Here is an 18,835-nt window from a genome sequence, read left to right as displayed (position 1 = left end):
GTACGCCTGTCGCTGCCTCCCTGTGGTTGGTTAGCGGGTCCGGAGGCTCCCCCCTTGCCTCTGACATCAGTCTTGACGTTTGCATGCGGGGATTGACTGGCCAGGCGCCGCATCACCGCTTGGTGGGAGGGACATTACTTATTTATGTCCGGCGTTCGTCCGGCTCGTGTGCGACCAGCTGACTAGTGTCGTGCATGAGCCGGGTGAATGTAGAGCACACAATAGGTGCTCACCGGCTATTAGGTGTTTAACTATAATAACAAATGTGACCCCTGATGATGCACTCTGTAAACTGGGGGTGCAGAAACGCGTAGGGACGCAACTCTACTGGCATATGTGACTAGGGCCTTATATCATAATAAACAAGAAGGGGGAGTGACATGTTGGCACTAGAGATGCACATAGGTGTGTGATACCTGCTCCGTGTCCCCCTCTCTGGTTACTCTGCTTACGCCTGTTTAGTTTCTGGGCATTTAGCCTTTGTTTTAGTGTTTTGATTTACCTCAATAAAATACTATTTTAATCGTTCATACAGGCAGTGATACTATTTGAATTTAAAGTGAACGAAAACCTTATACATATTGCTGCAATAGTTAGTTGCATAGTGTAATATTTATTTTTTATTTTAGCTTTATTTATTTGCTTTCCTTGGCTACAGGTGCATTTGACAGCCTCAAAGTATGGGAGCATGGCCCGTAAAGTCGGACATGCTCCATAATTCCCGGCACGGTTCTACAGCACGGACACCTACACGTAGCGATACGGAAAGGTGTCCGCGGCCAATAGAACCGGGTGGGTCCGTAATTGCGGACCGTGTTACAGTCCGCAATTACGGAGATTTTTTATGGTCGTGTGCATGGGGTCTTAGTCAACCCCCTGCGGATGTCGGGAAATCAGGCAGTCCTCTGCTCTGCTTCTCCCTCTCTGCCGGTCACCTAAATTACATTTTTTGCTTCTGCAGACAGAGTGCCGGTATCCCACTATATGTGAGAGGTTACTGTGGTGACCCTGCGTGCACCCAAAGAAGTCTGAGGGTAAATATGATCCTATCCTGCGTATCTTGCAAGTCACATTTTTTGGTCATCCATAAGGATAAGATGGTGTTCCCAACTGTTCCGTCTTTTCCGGTCTTTTTTTTTTCCGCTATCCATCTTATCTGACGGAACAGGCTTTACATTGCCTTGATTTGGTAAGAGCAGTCTGAATCTATCTGGCTGCCGCTGAGTCTTTTCACCACTCCAATTCTTATTTTTTTTTGTTATTCCTGAAGGGCCACGCAAGGGCCACTGTTGTGTGCTGGATCCGGTTTGTTTTTGAAAACCGGTCAGTCCAAGGGTAAAGTTCCTCCCCTTCGCGTTACTGACCAAGGGCTATTGGTGCCTCCTGTTGCTTAGGTCTACAGGGCTGTTAGACTTCTGTGCACACCTTCACTAACTTTTACCAAATATATTCTTTGGCCTCTTCTTACGCAGTCTTGGTCACAGAGTGTTGCAGGCAGCTGTGTTTTAAAGAGACTCTGTCACCAGATTTTCAAACCCCTATCTCGTATTGCAGCAGATCGGCGCTGCAATGTAGATAACAGTAACATGTTTTTTTTTTCAAAAACTAGCATTTTTGGCCAAGTTATGACCACTTTTATATTTATGCAAATGAGCCTTTCTTAAGTACAACTGGGCGTGTTTAAAGTTATGTCCAACTGGGCGTGTATTGTGTGTTACATCTGGGCGTTTTTACTTGTTTTACTAGCTGGGCGTTGTGACTAGGAGTGTATGATGCTGACGAATCAGCATCATCCACTTCTCTTCGTTACCACCCAGCTTCTGGCAGTGCACAGACACACAGCGTGTCCTCGCGAGATCACGCTGTGACGTCACTCACTTCCTCCCACAGGAACTTCATTGCGTCGGATGAGCGAGGACACGCTGTGTGTCTGAACTGCCAGAAGCTGGGTGGTAACGAAGAGAAGTGGATGATGCTGATTCGTCAGCATCATACACTTCTATTCACAACGCCCAGCTAGTAAAACAAGTAAAAACGCCCAGATGTACATACATAAAACACGCCCAGTTGGACTTAACTTTAAACACGCCACGTTGTACATAAGAAAGGCTCATTTGCATAAATATAAAAATGGTCATAACTTGGCCAAAAATGCTCGTTTTTGAAGAAAAAAAAAATGTTACTGTTATCTACATTGCAGCGCCGATCTGCTGCAATAGGAGATAGGGGTTGCAAAATCTGGTGACAGAGCCTCTTTAAGCTGGTTGCATGGCTGTACTTTTAATTAGTTTTTTCCCACCCTCTGGGATTGCTTTAGGACCTCCATGGTGTTGTGTCCCCACAATGATTAACGGGAAAACAGGATTTTTGTACTCGCCGTAAAATCTATATGTATTCTTTTTAGTTCATTGGGGGAACGCAGATCCCGCCCTTTTTTATTTTTTTTGTTTATCCTAGCCACCCGGGACCTGTAGTTCTGTTTGGTTTTTTTCCCGGGACTGTAGTCATATTTGTGTTTCTTTTTTCCTACTGCTATTGTACAAACTGAATAAGCCAGTGTCTGTGGGAAGGTTGTGGCCTGCCTGGGCGGAGCGAAGACTCTTTCGTACACCGTATCGCTTACTAGTGGCAGGAGCATATACCCATGCTGCTGTGTCCCCCAATGGATTTAACGAGAAATAGTTTTTACGGTGACTACAAAAATCTAATTTTATTTTTTAATCCATAGCATCGGGGTTATTAACGGGTTGTAGTCCTTAGTATCGAACATTCTCATAGGTGCAGAGCCACCTCCACAATCTGATGTAAATGGGTCAAGCAGACTCCCTTGCGTTCCTCTTTTTATTAGGTTTCTTACAATACGTCTTGTCTTTTTATGTATTTCAGGAGAAGCTGCAGGCCAGGGAATTAAACCCGTTCTGGAAGGACGGCGGTTCAGGATTGCCACCAGAGGAGGGGGATGTAACCTCAGTTAAAAAAGGTAAAAGCAATTTCCATAAATGTTCAGCTGTCTGTTGGTATATTTTACTGTCGCACTAAAGATCCACAGGAGCCTTGAAATAATAGAAATGGCATTTCTTCTCCATAGGAGAGGTGGCGCTCACATTTGTCATCCTAAATTAGCATTCTCATCCTTTTTTTTGTATTTTTTTATTTTTTTTTTCTTCAGCCATTCTGCACATTGCATATTAATCAGGAGTCTTATTCTGATGTCCTCCACACTACGTTTCATAAAGTTATCCGGATAATTCTGATTTGTCAAAGGCAAATTTCTTATTCAGGGAAATTAAAAATGTGAATTATTTTTAATTGTGTGGAAAAAAAGAAAATTAAAATCTGTATAGAAAAAGACAAAAGAAAAATACGTTGTTGCTTAGCTTCATTATTCCTAAAGAGTTTTTTTGCCTACAGTAAAAGAAAATAGTTAGGATGCTATGCCAATTTCCATAGTTTAAAGAGGACCTCTCCGCTCTCCTGACACGTCTGTTTTAATAAATGCTTGCATTCCTCATAAAATAACAGTATTGGAGCACCATTTCTTAAATTCTATGTTTTGCTATTCCTCTGTTATTCCTCCTGGAAATGTATCAATAAATGGGTAATCCTATTCATCTTGACAATGGAATGTGTCCCGACACAAACTGACACTGTCCAATCAATGCTGTCATTGTCAGACTGTGTATGAACATCACAACATATTTACAAGGGGAATAGTAATGCCAAGTTATCCAATTTATTCATACATTTCCAGGAGGAATAACCGAGGAATGGCACAACGTAAAATTCTAAGAGTTCTGGGAATACAAGCATTTACTCAGACAAGTCAGGAGAGGATAAGCGGATTATCTTTAGGACACTCTCTTAGCGTAGAAATGTTACTAAATATTAGAAAAAAGGAACACGGCGCCACAGGAAACCAAATGAGAAACGGATAGGGTAAAGGATCACGGTGGATGTGACAATTACGCTCACCTCGGGTGGTGGACACCTTAGGTGTCAATAGGGCATGGAAAGCTGCAGCCAGGTCCAAAGCACAGCCAAAACAGGGTTTGATGTCATATTTGTAGAGTATTTGAAAAATGAAGAAAATTGGACCAACGGCGCTGCTTGAGTAAAGGTATTATACGACCATCTCAATGGATAAAAGTAGATAAAAGGACTTTATTGTCAACAAGGCTACGCGTTTCGACACCGAACCGGCATCTTCCTCAGGCCAATACAGACTGTGCGGTTCCTGCCTATTTATACACCAGGGCAAGGAAAAAGACCGCCAGAAAAACAGGTTAAAGGTCACAAGAAAAAAACATTATAGTAACTGTTAAAACATACATACATAATGATTTTGCATATAGGGGGAAAGAAATAGCAATGATACTTCAAAGGTGTTTTACGTATTAAACATGTATATCCCTTAAGTCAGATTCGTTCTGCCGTGTCATTAAGGGATTTTCCACGAACAGAAATGAAAGACCAAAATGTTATATATCATATATACACATGACTGTAAATAATCATAAAGTCACATAGCTAGTTATAAATGTATGTTTGTTTTGAAGTACCACAATATAGCAATAAAATAACAAAAAACTGCTGAGTCAAGCGTCCTTGGTTACCGAATGACAGAAAAAAACTACGTAAGCCGTGGAGGACCACAAAACTTCGTTGGACCGCATGTTGAACCGCATAGGACCGCGGAGCTTAGCAGTGGAAAGCCAGAACGGGACTAGAATATTAGAGACGGTAAGTGACAAAAGATCGCAATATAGAATCATTTAGACAATGAGAGATTAGCAGTACCCCATATTTTGTATGGATAAAAATGACAAGTTACGCAATATAACATTAAAAGACGAACTTCTATATTTAACAAAAAGAACTGGCCATAATTGCATTAGTAATAGACGGACTGATCACATAAGAAATCTTAGATCTATGTAGATAAAAATTGTGGATAAAAAATATTGTTATAGATATATAAAACATATATAAATATATATAAAAATGCACATGTTTAAAGACGGCCATATATATATAAAAAAAGAAAAGAAGAGAGGAACGGCCATATATGTAAAAAGAAAGAGACATAACAAATTACCGTTGATGAATAAAGATACCCTGATTGATATTCTGCTAAAATTGACGGAGGATATACAAATAAAAATGAATCTTTTTTTATTCTAAAGAAGATTCTGTAAGGTCATTTAGACAATTCGGATGTAGGGTTTCTAATTTATAGATCCAGAAGTTCTCCCTCTGCTTGAGTCTGATGAATCTATCAGGTATATCTGGGGGTATCTGTTCAATTGGGGTAACCATAATGTCTGAAAATTTACAATTGTGTTTATAAGTGCAGTGACCGGATACACTTTGTTTTAAAAATCCCTTATTGACATTGAACCTATGTTGTTTAATACGGTTCCTCAATGTTTGTGTGGTACGGCCCACATACTGAAGGTTACATGTACACTGAAGTAGATAAATGACATAAGAACTATTGTTACAACAGAGGCACCTATTTTGACCGCAACGAAATGAGCCTTTCACATCTGATGGTAGGCTATGGTTTGACGTTTTAATATTGCGCAATTTGCTGGGGGCTATTATATTTTTAATTGTTTTAGCCCGTCTATATGTGATGTTAGGTTTAACGGGTATCAAGGGTTTTAGGAAAGGGTCATTTGTCAAAATATGCCAATGTTTTCTGAGAATGGTGGTTATAATATTGCTTCCTTTATTGAATGAGGTTATAAAGTTGGTTTTAACCACTTCATGATATGATTTATTCTTAGTACCTGTAGGCTTCAATTGGATACATTCATTTTGTGTCAGACTCCTGGCTTTTGACTCTGCACCCCTAATAAGGCTTCTTGGAAAGCCTTTTTCCAAAAATCTCTGGTTTAAAATCCCACACTCTTGATCAAAAAACAATTCATTGGAACAATTTTTCCTAATTCTTGGGTATTGACCGAAAGGAATATTTTTAAGCCATGGTGGGTGGTGTGCGCTTTTAAAAATCGAGATAACTATTCACATCAACCGTTTTGAAGTGAGTCCTAGTTGTAAAAAGGCCACTGTTTATTCAGATTGTTAAATCTAGGAAATCAATACTTGTGTCTGAAAAATTATGAGTAAAAGTAAGATCGAAACTGTTGTTGTTTAAAAGTTCTATAAAATCACTGGCAGTAGCAGAGTCGCCTTTCCATATAAAAAACAGGTCGTCAATAAAACAGCAAGATTTTGTCTCTAAAAACATGCTCACTCAGTATGAGGGCTTCCTCAAAGGCCCCCATATATAAATTTGCGTATGAAGGGGCAAAACGCGTCCCCATCGCACAATACCGAAGAATTAGGAAAAATTGTTCCAATGAATTGTTTTTTGATCAAGAGTGTGGGATTTTAAACCAGAGATTTTTGGAAAAAGGCTTTCCAAGAAGCCTTATTAGGGGTGCAGAGTCAAAAGCCAGGAGTCTGACACAAAATGAATGTATCCAATTGAAGCCTACAGGTACTAAGAATAAATCATATCATGAAGTGGTTAAAACCAACTTTATAACCTCATTCAATAAAGGAAGCAATATTATAACCACCATTCTCAGAAAACATTGGCATATTTTGACAAATGACCCTTTCCTAAAACCCTTGATACCCGTTAAACCTAACATCACATATAGACGGGCTAAAACAATTAAAAATATAATAGCCCCCAGCAAATTGCGCAATATTAAAACGACAAACCATAGCCTACCATCAGATGTGAAAGGCTCATTTCGTTGCGGTCAAAATAGGTGCCTCTGTTGTAACAATAGTTCTTATGTCATTTATCTACTTCAGTGTACATGTAACCTTCAGTATGTGGGCCGTACCACACAAACATTGAGGAACCGTATTAACAAACATAGGTTCAATGTCAATAAGGGATTTTTAACCCCTTAATGACCGCCGATACGTCTTTTTACGGCGGTCATTAGTGGGCTTTATTCTAGAGCGCCGCCAAACTACGTCGCTGCATTAGAATAAAGTAAACAGAGCAGGGAGCCGTGAAATCTCCCTGCTCTCAGCTGCCAGAAGCAGCTGAGGGCTGGGGGCGTCCCTGCTCTGCCGGGTGAGATCGATATTAGTATCGATCTCACCCGTTTAACCCTTCAGATGCGGTGCACAATAGCGAGCACCGCATCTGAATGGTTTTGCAGAGAGGGAGGGAGCTCCCTCTCATCTCACTGACACCCGGCGATAAAATCGCCGAGTGTCTGTGTCTTCTATGGCAGCCGGGGGTCTAATAAAGACCCCCAGGTCTGCCTGCAGCGAATGCCTGCTAGATCATGCCGCAGGCATGACCTAGCAGATGCCTGTCCGTTTTAAACGGACAGGCAGTAATACACTGCAATACAAAAGTATTGCAGTGTATTATAATAGCGATCGGAGGATAGGGAAGTCCCCTAGTGGGACTAGTAAAAAAGTAAAAAAAGTTTAATAAAGTTAATTAAAAAAAAAAGTGAAAAAAAAATAAATGAAAAACCCAGCTTTTCCCCTTACAAAATGCTTTACTATTAAAAAAAACTACAATAAAGCAAAAAAGTTACACATATTTGGTATCGCCGCGTCCGTAACGACCCCGACTATAAAGCTGTTACATTATTTAACCCGCACGGTGAACGTCGTAAAAAATAAAATAAAAAACAATGGAAAAATTGCTGTTTTCTGTTAATCCTGACTTAAAAAAAATGTGATAGAAAGTGATCAAAAAGTCGCATCTACTCTCAAATGGTACCAATAAAAACTGCAAGTCGTCCCGCAAAAAACAAGACCTTATACAGCTATGCCGACGCAAAAATAAAAAAGTTACAGCTCTTCGAATGTGACAATGGAAAAATCTAAAAAATGGCTTGGACATTAGGGCCCAGAATGCCAGCAGGGGGAAGGGGTTAAAACAAAGTGTATCCGGTCACTGCACTTATAAACACAATTGTAAATTTTCAGACATTATGGTTACCCCAATTGAACAGATACCCCCAGATATACCAGATAGATTCATCAGACTCAAGCAGAGTGAGAACTTCTGGATCTATAAATTAGAAACCCTACATCCGAATTGTCTAAATGACCTTACAGAATCTTCTTTAGAATAAAAAAAGATTCATTTTTATTTGTATATCCTCCGTCAATTTTAGCAGAATATCAATCAGGGTATCTTTATTCATCAACGGTAATTTGTTATGTCTCTTTCTTTTTACATATATGGCCGTTCCTCTCCTTTTCTTTTTTTATATATATGGCCGTCTTTAAACATGTGCATTTTTATATATATTTATATATCTATAACAATATTTTTTATCCACAATTTTTATCTACATAGATCTAAGATTTCTTATGTGATCAGTCCGTCTATTACTAATGCAATTATGGCCAGTTCTTTTGGTTAAATATAGAAGTTCGTCTTTTAATGTTATATTGCGTAACTTGTCATTTTTATCCATACAAAATATGGGGTACTGCTAATCTCTCATTGTCTAAATGATTCTATATTGCGATCTTTTGTCACTTACCGTCTCTAATATTCTAGTCCCGTTCTGGCTTTCCACTGCTAAGCTCCGCGGTCCTATGCGGTTCAACATGCGGTCCAACGAAGTTTTGTGTTCCTCCACGGCTTACGTAGTTTTTTTTCTGTCATTCGGTAACCAAGGACGCTTGACTCAGCAGTTTTTTGTTATTTTATTGCTATATTGTGGTACTTCAAAACAAACATACATTTATAACTAGCTATGTGACTTTATGATTATTTACAGTCATGTGTATATATGATATATAACATTTTGGTCTTTCATTTCTGTTCGTGGAAAATCCCTTAATGACACGGCAGAACGAATCTGACTTAAGGGATATACATGTTTAATACGTAAAACACCTTTGAAGTATCATTGCTATTTCTTTCCCCCTATATGCAAAATCATTATGTATGTATGTTTTAACAGTTACTATAATGTTTTTTTCTTGTGACCTTTAACCTGTTTTTCTGGCGGTCTTTTTCCTTGCCCTGGTGTATAAATAGGCAGGAACCGCACAGTCTGTATTGGCCTGAGGAAGATGCCGGTTCGGTGTCGAAACGCGTAGCCTTGTTGACAATAAAGTCCTTTTATCTACTTTTATCCATTGAGATGGTCGTATAATACCTTTGCTCAAGCAGCGCCGTTGGTCCAATTTTCTTCATTTTTCAAATACTCTAGCGTAGAAATGTGACTAGCTTGCTTCTCTTGGGTGAAATGATCACGTATGACTGTGTACAATTGATCATTAAGAAATGTTATGGAAAATCCGACCTGTATCTTCTAGAGGATCCGCAGCAGAAATTTGAGGCGGTCACTCTGATTTCTCCTGCAGATGTGCAGTTAGATGTGACAAGGATCCGTGGGAGGATTAGCCCCTGGGACCCCCACTGATCAACAGAATGAGGGGGCACCAATGCTTGCTGAAGCACCACAGCCCTTCACTGCAGTAACAAGACCGCGCTGTCCCTGTGTGCACCCCAGTGTCTGGTGTAGCAGTCCACTAAAATGAACGGGTCAGAACTGCAGACACTGGTTGTGTAACCCGGCCATACATATGAAATAACTGCTGGCTAGAAGTTGTATCGACCAGTACATAGGCCTCTTGGTCCCATTAGCGTACTGGGGCAATTTGATCAAGTTTTCTATGGCAGTTTTCTGGCAGGGAGAGTTGCAAGAGGGCCGCGCTCAACATCTTCATGTAAAGGGGCGTAGCCACAGCGGGTTGACAAATCTATTATAATTTACACCAGAAAATGGGTGTAAATGATAGTGTAAATCTACGCCAGCTCCTAGCTTTCACTCAATGTAGCGTAGCAAGGTAGAGGCCCGTGCTGGACCTTGTAGCTTGCCACCCCCCCATTGATCAGTTAAAGAGGCTCTGTCACCAGATTTTGCAACCCCTATCTGCTATTGCAGCAGATAGGCGCTGCAATGTAGATTACAGTAACGTTTTTATTTTTAAAAAACGAGCATTTTTGGCCAAGTTATGACCATTTTCGTATTTATGCAAATGAGGCTTGCAAAAGTACAACTGGGCGTGTTGAAAAGTAAAAGTACAACTGGGCGTGTATTATGTGTGTACATCGGGGCGTGTTTACTACTTTTACTAGCTGGGCTTTCTGATGAGAAGTATCATCCACTTCTCTTCAGAACGCCCAGCTTCTGGCAGTGCAGATCTGTGACGTCACTCACAGGTCCTGCATCGTGTCGGCACCAGAGGCTACAGTTGATTCTGCAGCAGCATCAGCGTTTGCAGGTAAGTAGCTACATGGACTTACCTGCAAACGCCGATGCTGCTGCAGAATCATCTGTAGCCTCTGGTACCGACACGATGCAGGACCTGTGAGTGACGTCACAGATCTGCACTGCCAGAAGCTGGGCGTTGTGAAGAGAAGTGGATGACACTTCTATACACAACGCCCAGCTAGTAAAAGTAGTAAACACGCCCCGATGTACGCACATAATACACGCCCAGTTGTACTTTTACTTTTCAACACGCCCAGTTGTACTTTTGCAAGCCTCATTTGCATAAATACGAAAATGGTCATAACTTGGCCAAAAATGCTCGTTTTTTTAAAATAAAAACGTTACTGTAATCTACATTGCAGCGCCAATCTGCTGCAATAGCAGATAGGGGTTGCAAAATCTGGTGACAGAGCCTCTTTAAATAAAAATTAAAAAATTAAATTCCACTTCACCACCCCTCTTCTACCCGCCGGTTCCCTCAGCATGGTGCAGCTCATACAACCTACCTACTGATGCTGGGCAGCGCCAGGGTGCTGTATGTGACACAACACTGATGACATTAAAACGTTTGCGTATGTGTGCTTTGCGTCAGGACCTTTTATAAGTCGCACTGTAATGATGAGGGAACGCTGAGGGGACCCGCATAAGTGAAGAGGAGCGCTGAGGTGTTTTTTTAATTTGATGGCTAACGGGGTGAGAGTGGATGGCACATGGCCTCAGTCGTTACACCACCATTGTGGCGCTCGGCCAAAAGATGCGGCACATTTAAGAAGTCGTTTGTCTCTTAATAAATAAGTTGCATTCTACTCCGACTTTTCTTTCTATTAAGACTTGCGTATGAAATGGCGAACAAATTCCCCCAATGTGTATGGGCTATATTGTGTCTCAGCTGCAGGAATCATTGAGCGATTAACAGATGTTCTACAGGTTCCAAAAAAATAATGCACCAACCCACCCTGTGTGAACCAGGCTCTATATATTGATATGAATCTGCAGCCTGGTTAAAACCTCAGACCCTCATGAGAGCCAGTGGAACCTGTATAAAGGGGTATATATGATTTTTAGTTTTGATAAGAATATAAGGTAATCGACTAGCAATAAACATTAATATGTGGGATTCCCATTATTACTTAATGTTGTGGTTTCCTCCAGTTCACCTGGTTGCAGATGGCGGCCTGGGCTGGCTAAGAAAGTCCCTGCAGAGAATGAAGGAACAATCCGAGAGAGAGAAGCGGAGTCTGGAGGACATTGTAGCAGAGAGATATGGAGTAAGAATCATTGGATTTATTTGCGTATAGATTTTCTTTCGTAATCTCTCAACCAATCATTTATAGTAAAAAGAAATCCGAAGGTTCTTGTTTTATTTTCCATTTATTTATGCCCTGGTATTTTCGAAAAACTTATAGATTCTTCCGCTAAATAAAAAATTCCAGGTTTAATTAAAGGTGTTTGCCATCTTGGACATTCATGGCATATCCACAGGATGTCTAATAAATACGGGTTCCATCTCTGGGACCTTCACCTTTCTCTAGGACGGGGCCCCTGACTCCCGTCCTCCCACTGCTCCCTGGCAACTGTCTGACGAGGGGGTCGGGAGTACAGAAACAGCCAAGTTAGCTGTTTTTGTAGCTCCCGAGTTCTGGAAACATCTTTAATTCACTTCTATGGGAGTTACAGAAACATTGCATCTCAGCAAGCTTGACTGTTTGCGTACTCCCAACTTCCTCGCCAGACAGTGGTCGGGGAACAGTGGGAGCCGGAAATGGTAGGATGGGGGTCAGAGGGCCCTGTTCTAGAGATAGGTGCGGGTCCCAGAGGTGGGACCCACATCTATTCGACATTTATGTCATATCCTGTGGATATGCCAGAAATGTCAGGGATGGAAAAACCCCTTTAAGATTAAAAGGGGTACCTGCTGTAAATAACCCTTGCCCATGTGGTTTGTGAAGAATGTACTATAGGGGTGCCCCCACTAGACAACTCTCCCTCTCCGGCTCATCCTTACATTACACATACTTCCCATTGATTTGAATGAGTGATGTGTAATTGGGACTCACAACGGCTTAACAGCTGTTCAGCACATTCTTCAGCTTCCTGTCACATAGATCTGGAATACGCCTTTAACATAATTTAAAATTTCTAAATGTAATTCTTGTCATGTTTAAAAAAAAATAAAAATAAAAATATATATATATATATTAACCCGATCAATTTATCTTTTAATTTTGGTTATCGTTCACATTATGCTCTGTCAGTAGAGCACAGATTTTACCTTCTCATTACCATGGGAGGTGCATTCTCATCTGCTCTTTGACGCCTCCCCTTGCTCCGTAAAGTGGAAGAACTACCTTTTTTTTTTTTTTTTCTACACCAGGCCAAAGTAACTCCCATGTACCGGAAACAGCATAGCTCGCTGTTTCCATAGCTCCCTATTCACTTCTATGGGAGTTATGGAATCCGCGAGCTCCGCTGTTTTCATATTCCCAGCCACCTTGCCACTAATCCCCTCCCTGCATGCAGCAGTCAACGACCGCAACACCAGGTGAGGGTGGGGTCTAGTGACCCCCTGTTCTCGGGATAGGTGCTGGTACCAGCTGGAACCCGCATGTCTCAGACCCCTTTAACCTTGTGGGGCTTTGTTAATTGAAGTTCTTTTAGCTGCGCTACTAAAAAAGTCATGTTGGTTCTGAAGTGTTCTTACTGGCACCTAAGATCTTACAATGTAATAATTGGCACACCTGAGCTAGGAATATTTATAATTTATTATTTTTCTTTATTTCTTAACAGTCTATGGAAATCTTCCAAAGTAAAATGGAAGCTGCAGAAAACGCAGTATCCGAGAAATTCAAGGGAGAACCGGATGACAGAAGAGAAAGGTGGAGAAAATCAAAGTATCATCACCAAGACTCAACAAGATATGAAAAACCAGAAGGATCTAGTGACTACGATAGAAAATGTGATCGTTACAGAGACGATCACAGATCTGATAGGTCTTCCTATAGACAGAGTAGGGACTATAACTCAGATAAAACCAATGAAGAAGAAAAAGACTTCAAGAGGAACAGAGCAGAACCAGGTCGTAGAGAATATCTAGCAAAACGCTTGGAAGAAGCTACTGACGTAAAGAGTGGTTCTTCCAGACTAAAGCACCAGTTCTTAAAACCGTCTGAAGATAAGGAGGAATTCACTTCCAGACTAAAGCACCAGTTCTTAAAATCATCTGATGATAAGGAGGAATCCACTTCCAGTGGATTTAAACCCCAAAGAAATAACCCTGACTCATCGTCTCAGATCTCAACAAAAAGTACCTTTTTAAAACCTACAGATGATGAACGTACACCATTATGGAAGAGGGTGGCATCAAGCCGTTCAAGGGAGGAGAACCAAGGATCCAGTAGGGAAGACCGAGATATCGGTAGAGAGGGTGAGAAATTGCAGGACAAAGAATCAAGTGTGCAGCATCAGCAGTCTTCTGAAGAAGGTCCACCATCATCCTCACGGTAAATCCTCTAGATTTTTCTCACCGTGTATGTTCTTATACTATGGAAGTAGTGTTATTAGTAGTTGTAGCTTCATTTATTGTGTAATGGAGGTGGCTGGACAGAGGTCAGTCCTGCTGTTTACCCCATGGGTTACCATAGTCTGTCTTTATTATTGGTGAACTTCTGGTCATAAGATGACGACCTAGCACAATTATGACCACTTTACACAGCATTAGTGCGGCCTCATCTGGATTATGCCGTTCAGATCTGTGCACTAGTTCATAGAAAGGATGCCCTGGAGTTAGAAAAAAATACAAAGAAGAGTAACTAAATTAATAAGGGGCATGGAGAATCTTAGTTATGTTAACATTTAAATAATTACATTTATTTAGTCTTGACGACTAAGGAGGGACAGTAAAAATTCTTTCAAAAACAGAAATGTTTTTTTATAATCCATTAACAAAATGCAAAGTGAATGAACAGAAGAGAAATCTAAATCAAATCAATATTTGTTGTGACCACCATTTCCTTCAAAACTGCATGAATTCTTCTAGGTACACTTGCACAAAGTCATGGATTTTGTAGGATTATAGTCAGGTGTATGATTAACCAATTATACCAAATAGGTGATCATGATCATCATTTTCATATGTAGGTTGAAACAGTCATTCAATTTAACAGGAACGACTGTAGGAGGCGTATAACTGAGTGAGGAACAGCCAAACTCTGCTACAAGGGTGAAGTTGTGAAAGACTGTTTCATGTCAAAGGTCCCCCATGCCAAGATGGAGCACAGCAACAAGACACAAGGTAGTTAACTATACTGCGTCAAAGAGGTCTCTCCCAGGCAAAGACTTCAAAGCAGAATGGGGTTTCAAGATGTGCTGTTCAAGCACTTTTGATGAAGCAAAAAAAAAAGCAAACGGGCATTGTTGAGGACCGTAGATGCAGTGGTTGGTCAAGGAAGCTTAGTGCAGCAGATCAAAGGCATATCTTGTTTCTTCCCTTCGAAATCTGAAGATGTCCAGCAGTGCAGTCAGGTAAGAACTGGCAGAAACCAGTGGGACTCATGTACACCCATCTACCGCTTGGAGAAGTCTGGCTAGAACTCTCCATGGAAGAATTTCGGCCAAAAAGCCATACCTTCGTTGTGGAAACAAGAAACTGGGGTGTAGAAAAATGGCAGCAAGTACTCTGGACTGATGATCAAAATGTGAAATATTTGGCTATAACAGAAGGCCGTTTGTTCGCCGAAGGGCTGGAGAGCGGTACAATAATGAGTGTCTGCCGGTAAGTGAAGCATGGTGGAGGTTCATTGCAGGTTTGGGGCTGCATTTCAGCAAATGGATTTGGGGATTTGGTCAGGATTAATGGTGTCCTCAATGCTGAGAAATACAGGCAGATACTTATCTATCATGCAATACCATCAGGGAGGCGTCTGATTTGCCTCCAAATTTATTCTGCAGCAGGACAACGACCCCAAACATGCAGCAAATGTCATTAAGAACCATCTTCAGCGTAAAGAGCAAGGAGCCCTGGAAGTGATTATATGGCCCCCACAGAGTCCTGATCTCAACATCATCGAGTCTGTCTGGGATTACATGAAGAGACAGAAGGATTTGAGGAAGCCTACAACCACAGAAGATCTGTGGTTAGTCCTCCAAGATGTTTGGGGCAACCTCCCTGCCGAGTTCCTTTGTAAACTGTGTGCAAGTGTACCTAGAAGAATTGATGCGGTTTCGAAGGCAAAGGGTGGTCACACCAAATTTTTTTGATTTTATTTAGTTTTTTTTCTGTTCATTCACTTTGCATTTTGTTAATTGATAAGAAAAAAAAAACAACTGTTGCGCGGTACTGTATAGTCTACCTAAAATCCCCTCAAAAAGATAAGGGACACTCCCTTGTTGATCCAGTTTGATCGCCATTTGGAATAAGGAGCGACATTTTTCCTTTTTAGGGCAGATTAGTTAATGCCTCATGGCTATGTCTTTTTCATTTTCTAACATTCCTCTCGAGCAATAGGGGTAAAACAAAGTTCTATAGTTTTATCTAGGGCTGGGCGATTTTGCCCAAAAATAAAATCTAGATTTTTTTTTTTCAGCACTTGGTACGATTTTTGATCTGAATCTCGATTTTTCTTTTTTTTTCCTGTTTATTTTTCCGTTAAACAGTTAGTATTTAAGTGATTAAACATTGTTTAAATTTTTTCACAAGTCAGGAAATATTATAAATTTGATTCTAATTTATAACATTTCCATGTGCTGGTCACTAGAGGGAGCAATTCCCAAAATTGCAGCATTTCAATTTGGTAAAGCAACCTCATTGCTTTGTGCTGCAAATTTGGTGTAGAGACACACTCTCTAGTGTGCTCACACAATCCCCCCTCCCTTATCCTGGCTAGTGCCAGGAGAAGGAGGTGGTTGAATCTTCTAATCCTCCTACACTGTGCATTCGCTCAGAAAATGTAGGAGGATTAGATACAGTGGTAATCAGACCGTATAACACGAACATAATACACACACCACAAACACAAGCATAACTTACCTGCTCCTGCCGCCGCTGCTGCCTCCGATCCTACTCCTCGCGTCTTCGCTGCCTGGAACATATGTCCGGAAGCCGCGACCAGAAGTAGTCATCTTACTGTCCGGCCGCGGCTTCCGGTCCACATGAAAATGGCGCCGGATGTCGCTTTGCCGAAGACCTTCCTTTTGGACTGTGTGGGAGCTGCGCATGCGCCGTTCCCACACAGACGGCATACACTATAGTGAATGTAACAGCTCCCGTTCACATTCACTATGGGGATGTATGTGCCGTATTCCATCTCTGTATGTGTCGTTAATCGATGATTAACCGAGATGGAAAAAAAAACGGCAGCCCCCATAGAGAAGTAAAAGACAGAAAAAAGTAAAAAGTACAACACAAAAACACCTATAAATAAAATGTATTTTAATAACAGTAAAAGCAAATTTATATAAAATAATTTTTTTCACGACACCTTCCCTTTTAACTATAATACTATTTTAATATAACAATTATTATATAGAGAAAATGTAATACATTTTCTTTACATAAATAACTTTAAGATATATTGCTAGAATTATTGTACAGAACTTCAACTTTTAACCTCTGCAAATACTTTTTTTTTTAATCATAAATACAATTGGAAATCATGTCTATCTAATTATAACGTCTGTGTTCCCTGCAGGGAACAGGTTAACAATCTATAATCATTTATATACTGCATGCACTAACATCCAACCTCTACCCGTCACCCCCTTCTCCGACATTGCAGGCGAGAGCAGTGTGAATTGCAGCAGGGCCAGGCAGATAGCGGCGAGCGGGCACTTTCGGGACAGGTTACATTATAGTGTCTGAAGTGTGAGCAGGACCCTGTGCAGTACCGGCCTCCCGATGGGGTTTTAAATAAATTACATTAGGGCCTGATTCACACAACTGTAAGAAAAGATCCTTGTGTCTGCCGGATTTCCCAGCCCGACCATGGTACGTGTGGACGGGACTCCTGGCATCATAGTCATTTAGGCTACAGCCACATGACAGTGAAAAAAGATGGCCATTAAAAACTGATCAATTGTCAGTTTTTTTCATGCCGATTTTGCATCAGAGTTCTCCAAATTCTCATTAGTTTCCAGTCCATCTGTCAGTTTTTCATGCCCGTTAAAAAAAAAAGAGGCCGCAACGTCCCTGTAGATAGTGCCACAGTACCCACATTTAGTGACAGTGCCCATGCAGATAGTGCCCACATGTATTGTCCGTGCTAGTGCACACAGTGCCATCCCCCAAACAGGGGCGTAACTAGGTAAGACTGGGCCCCATAGCAAACTCTTGGCCGGGGCCCCCACCAGGTGCCACAAGCAGCCCCCCTTATAAATAGTGCCCCCTGTAGAATGTGCCATACAGCCCCCTGTAGACAGTGCTATATAGCATCGCCTATAGACCGTGTCACACCCCATTTGTAGATGGTGCACCCACCTCCCCCTTGGAGATATTGCCATAAAGCCCCCACTGTATATAGCGTTATACAGCTCCCGCTGTATATAGTGCTACACAGCCCCCCTCCCTCGTATATAGTGCCATGCAGCCCCCCCTTAGTAAATAGTGCAGCACAACCCCCCTTAGTAGATAGTGCCGCACACAGACCCCTGTAGATTGCGCCACACAGCTCCCCCTTGTGTATAGTGCCACACAGCCCCCCCCCCCCTCTTGTGTATAGGGCCACAAGGCAATGGTGCATCCGAGAAAGTTGTATCAGCCAGGGAGATGTCACTCAAGCATGGAAAGGTGGGTTTAGAGGCAGGACTATGTGACTCTTCAGGATAGCGGCACCGACCCATGACCCTCTAATGAGTAATTAGCATATAGTGTGCGCTGTTTTAAAAGTGGATTGTAAAGATTTTGCTGCATCTGAAAAAAACATACAGGGGAATGTTTGGAAATATTGTCAGGTCATGTATTACCGCATGGTTGTGGTTCAAGGGGTTAAAACTACCAGACAGATTCCCATTAAATATACAATGAATTGAGAACAATTCCATCTGCCCTGCAATTTTATTATAACTATATCCTATATAATTACAGATCCAGAACCAAGCTCTGACATATATACAGCACCAGAACCAAGCTCAGTACATAGATACAGCACTAGTACCAAGCTCTGACATATATATAGTACCACAACCAAGGTCAGTACATAAATACAGCACTAGAACCAAGCTCTGACATATATACAGTACCACAACCAAGCTCCTATATATATATATATATATATATATATATATATATATATATTTACACAGTACCACAACCAAGCTCTGACATATATACAGTACCACAACCAAGCTTCTATCTATCTATCTATCTATCATCTATCTATCTACACAGCACCACAACCAAGCTCAGCACATAAATACAGCACTAAAACCAAGCATTGACATCTATATAGCACCAGAACAAAGCACAGTACATATATACAGCACTACAACCAAGCTCTGACATATATACAGCACCAGAACCAACCTCAGTACATAAAAACAACACTAGAACCAAG

The 18,835-nt window shown here is 41.2% G+C and overlaps 1 protein-coding gene across 2 annotated transcripts in view; it reads left to right on the top strand.

Annotated features, from left to right (window-relative positions):
* Positions 1-18,835, top strand: part of CWF19L2 (CWF19 like cell cycle control factor 2) — a 128,320-nt gene that overhangs the window by 26,775 nt on the left and 82,710 nt on the right. For both annotated transcript variants that reach the window (XM_075851586.1, XM_075851585.1), the window contains exons 6-8: positions 2,887-2,980; positions 11,442-11,557; positions 13,077-13,789. In XM_075851586.1, the coding sequence (XP_075707701.1) occupies positions 2,887-2,980; positions 11,442-11,557; positions 13,077-13,789 (923 nt within the window). The remainder of the gene's footprint in view (positions 1-2,886; positions 2,981-11,441; positions 11,558-13,076; positions 13,790-18,835) is intronic.

This window comes from Rhinoderma darwinii, chromosome 2 (assembly GCF_050947455.1).
Source record: "Rhinoderma darwinii isolate aRhiDar2 chromosome 2, aRhiDar2.hap1, whole genome shotgun sequence".
NCBI lineage: Eukaryota > Metazoa > Chordata > Amphibia > Anura > Rhinodermatidae > Rhinoderma > Rhinoderma darwinii.
This window is presented reverse-complemented; position numbering and strand designations above follow the sequence as displayed.